Source organism: Juglans regia, chromosome 10 (genome assembly GCF_001411555.2).
Source record: "Juglans regia cultivar Chandler chromosome 10, Walnut 2.0, whole genome shotgun sequence".
In the NCBI taxonomy this organism is placed as follows: domain Eukaryota; kingdom Viridiplantae; phylum Streptophyta; class Magnoliopsida; order Fagales; family Juglandaceae; genus Juglans; species Juglans regia.
The window spans coordinates 27009508-27013630 of NC_049910.1; the positions used below are offsets into that span (position 1 = coordinate 27009508).

General features: G+C 37.6%; 1 protein-coding gene across 1 annotated transcript; it reads right to left on the reverse strand.

Moving 5' to 3' along the window:
- Window positions 1-3498: 3498 nt before the first annotated feature.
- Window positions 3499-3942, reverse strand: LOC118349686 (uncharacterized mitochondrial protein AtMg00310-like). The gene has a single exon (XM_035695214.1). The coding sequence runs from the start codon at window positions 3940-3942 to the stop codon at window positions 3499-3501; it is 444 nt and encodes a 147-aa protein (XP_035551107.1).
- Between the last annotated feature and the right edge of the window lie 181 nt (window positions 3943-4123).

Below are 4123 nucleotides of genomic sequence, written 5' to 3' on the forward strand. Positions count from 1 at the left end.
ATCTCAACTTCAGTCGGGGCGCAAACGGGCAATGATGGAAAGCTACAGTCATCCACTGTAGTGTATACCACATTCACCCAGCCACTTAGAGGCACCCCTTCCTGGGTATGTTCTCACCTCCCTTCCGTGGCATCTCCTCCTCCAGTCCTGGGAGTTTGGCTTCCACATTGGTCAGCTTCCATATTCGTCAGTGCAATTGGTGATCTTCCAAGTTGTCGAGAATGAGTATTGCAGGCATACGAAGTACATGCAAGGTCTACAAGGATCTCACAGAAGGTGCCATTGCTAACATCGTGTTTCGCACGCTTTTGGGCAAGGTTCCAACAACTCAGGTCTTCAAAACTGGGCCTGCAAAAATAGAGAAGAAAGACGCTAGGAGAGGGTGGCCTTTGGGGCTGGAAAGTCTCTGATGCCAGAAAGTCTCCGATGCCAAAGTTGGTAGAGTGCTTTGAAAGTTCGTAAATAATGAGTGTCTAGGGATCAAAGAGTTTTCTTGTACCTGGAAATTTCTATTTATACCATGAGTCCCAAGGAGGATCGTGCCTGCCCCATGTAGTCCTTGTCTTTTGTACTGTTCCTTTTTTAGAGTTATTTAATCTGGCATTCCTCTACAACGGCGTCATTAATGTGGTGTGTAGCTCAATTAGTGGTGTCATTAATGTGGCGTAGTTCCCTGATTCACCTTACTCTGCTGGTACCTTTGGTGGTCAGTCGATGTTACTATGTCAAAAGATCAAGGTCCTCCATATTTCCCACTCTGCCCTGTACGACTCCACATGAGCGAGGTGCGGCCAAGCAGCGTCAGGTCTGTCCGTCCCATAAGCCATTATTGTTTACCTTCCCTTGCAAGCGAAGCCCATTGCTCTCGGCCGAACACCCAATGGGCTTATAAAGTGGGGGGAAATCTCCTTACATATATATATATATATATATGTATATTATTTGCAGTCGAATTGTGATCAAAATTACAAACCCAAAAAATGTAGTTGGAAAGAGATTTGGGTTCAACTCTTTGCCTTTTAACTTGATGTTTAATTACACAAGGGTTTAGGGTTTTTATCAATTCCGGATGGAAGAAAGAGAGAATTATTGCGAGGATTATTCTGTATTTGTTTGCAATTTATTATCAATAGGAAAATACTTTAGACACAAACGATTTATACAAAAATAAATCTACAAATTGATGTAATTTGATGTAATATATCAGATAAAATCTAGGAGATCTCATAACATCATATCAATTTATTAATTTATTTTTATCTATTCTCTTTGTGCATATAGAACTTATTTTATCAATATTAAGTTGTTTTTAGATAAGTAATGATTGGAATCAAACCCATGGAGTAAATCTGTATTTTTAATTCCAATTTTAATGTAAAGAAAAGCTGCATTACGATCGAGAGGTCTTTGCAAATAAAAAGGACCTCTGTGACTGTTTAAAAAAAGGAATATCCTTGGGTACGAAGGCATGTTCGCTGATTCGGAAGGAAACCATGTTTTTTATAGTAAAAATTTTAATCATCATTCTTGTACTATATATTATAATTATTTTTTTATTATTTTTATTTTTATTTTTTAAATATGTGATGTATGGATAATGATTAAAATAATTTAATTAGTTTAGTAAAAATAAAATTAAAAAAAAATTATGTGTGGTGTGTATAATGATAAATAGTAAAACTCGTTTGTTAGATAGAATGCTTAGGGAGGTAAGGCCATGTTTCGTACAAAATATTTAGAAATATTTGAGAATCTTGAAATTTATTTGAGATTAGTTTTTAGAAAATGATTTTTTAGAAATAAATATTATATTAGAGTTTGTGAAATTGAATAAATAAAGTTGACGAACTTGTACAGAGTAAAAGTTGTATTGATTTTTTTGTTTGGGTAATAATTAGATAATGATTTGAGAAAAAGTTGAAAGTTTAAAATAGGAAATTTTTTGTGAGAATAATGTTTGAAAATGAAGTTATGAGAAAAGTTGAGAAATGTTGAAAAACTTTGGGAACACCTTGGTTGCCAAACATTCCATTATAGAGAAGTGAATAGAGTAGCTCATTTTCTTGTACAGTTTGCTGTAAATTCTAGTGAGGAGTTGGTCTGGATAGAAGATGGCCCTGAGGGGTTTTTTCTGTTGTTTTACAATATATGTGTTGTAATGACTAGTGTACTGATATATGAAAGGTAATGGTTTTTTATTCAAAAACAAAAAACAAAAAAACAAGGTGTTTGGCAACCAAGGTGTTTTTTAATGTATGTTTAAGTATCCAATTTGCATGTGTACAAAAAATCCCTTTAATGTCTTCTATAACCTGTCCATGCCATTCCCAACATTCCTCCCTGTTATTTACAACATTAATCACCTCCAACGAGTCACCTTCAAGTATTACCTTCTGTATATTAAGTTCTGCACATAAGCATAGGGACCTCCATAAAGCAGCAACTTCAGCAATCACAACAGATTGAATTCGATCTTTTGGCAAACACAGAGACACCTGCACATTTCCTTCCTCATCTCTAATAACCATTCTAGCCCCCATCTTTCTCTGGTTTGCCTTGAAAGCAACATCCCAATTTACCTTTACATAGCCTTCCCTTGGAGCTTCCCATTTAACCATCCTCCTCGCCACTGCAACAGGTTCCTCTCTCTCTGCCCCCCTCTGTTGTGCTTGTTGAAAATGAATGAGACCTGCTTTTGCTTGCTGAAAGACCATCCCAGGGCTACTAAACTTCCATTCAAGAATCCACCCATTCGTTCTAAGTCATATATGTCGCATGACAGATATGATCACACTTTCCAGAGCCAGGTCAGCTAATAATTTCCTCCATACTGCAGCCAAATCCATCTCAGATGACATCCACTTCTACACTAGACTCTCTCTCTCAGCCCATACATCTACAGCTGCAGGGTAGCTCCATAAAGCATGGCATATAGATTCATCTTCCCTTAAGCAAAGAGGACATATTGGCTTTTCCACCACCTTTCTTCTATAGAGGTTCTTTTTGGTGGAAAGATAATTGTTAAGAGCCTTCCATAAACAATTTTCACCACACCCGAGTATTAAGCTGACATAGTTCTCTCAACCCTTCTTTAATCTTTCACCTATCAGATGACTCCCCTTTCAAATCCTTCTTCCTGCTTAGATCAAGGTGATAGGCATTCCTTACACTAAAGCACCCATTCTTAGAGTAGACCCAAATTCTTTTATCCTCCAAGCCAGTATGACTCAAAGGAATATTGCATAGTACTTCAGCTTCCTCTTCATTGAATGTAGCCCTCACTACCTTAACATCCCAACTACCACCATTCCCTAACAACTCTACCACCTTTGCTTCAACATTCAAATGCTTAATAGGAGACTGCACTCGATGAGAAGGTTTACTAGGCAGCCATTTATCCTCCCACACATTAATATTCAAACCATTGCTCACTCTCCATACAAGCCCTTCCTTAAGCAGTCTCAAAGATCCCCATATACTTCTCCAAATCATGGAATGTCAATAGCCTAGCTTAGAACTCAGCACATCAGAATTCTTGTAATACTTAGCCTTTAACACCATAGCTGCAATAGAGTCTGGTTTAGTGACAAGTCTCCAACACTGCTTTGCTAAGAGAGTAGTATTGAAACTTTCTAGCTTTCTAAAACCATGACCCCCAACCATCTTTGCACAACCCATCTTCTCCCAACTAGCCCATTGAATCTTTTTCTCATTGTTGTTATAACCCCACCAGAATCTGGTCATAATACTAGATATTTCCTTACACAACCTCTTAGGCAACCTGAACACACTCATGTGGTATGTAGGTATGGACTGAATAACTGCTTTGAGTAATACTTCTTTGCTAGTAGGGAATAGGAACTGATTTTCCCAACTATTAATCTTGTGCCAAACTGTGTCCTTGATCCCCCTGAAAGTGTCATAATAGGCTCTTCCAACCATAGTAGGCAATCCCAATATTTTTCACAGTTACTTTGCATCCTTGCCCCAAGATCTTGCACAATCCTTTCCTTTTCTTCCTATCTAACTCGAGAGCTAAACATCACAGTGATTTTTTGTAAATTCATGCATTGACCAAAAGCTGCTTCATATACCTTTAGGATTTCCTTCACTTTCAACCATT

Excerpts from the sequence above, each read along its gene's own strand:
- LOC118349686 (XM_035695214.1), bottom strand. The coding sequence starts at position 3,942 with ATGGTTGGAAGAGCCTATTATGACACTTTCAGGGGGATCAAGGACACA.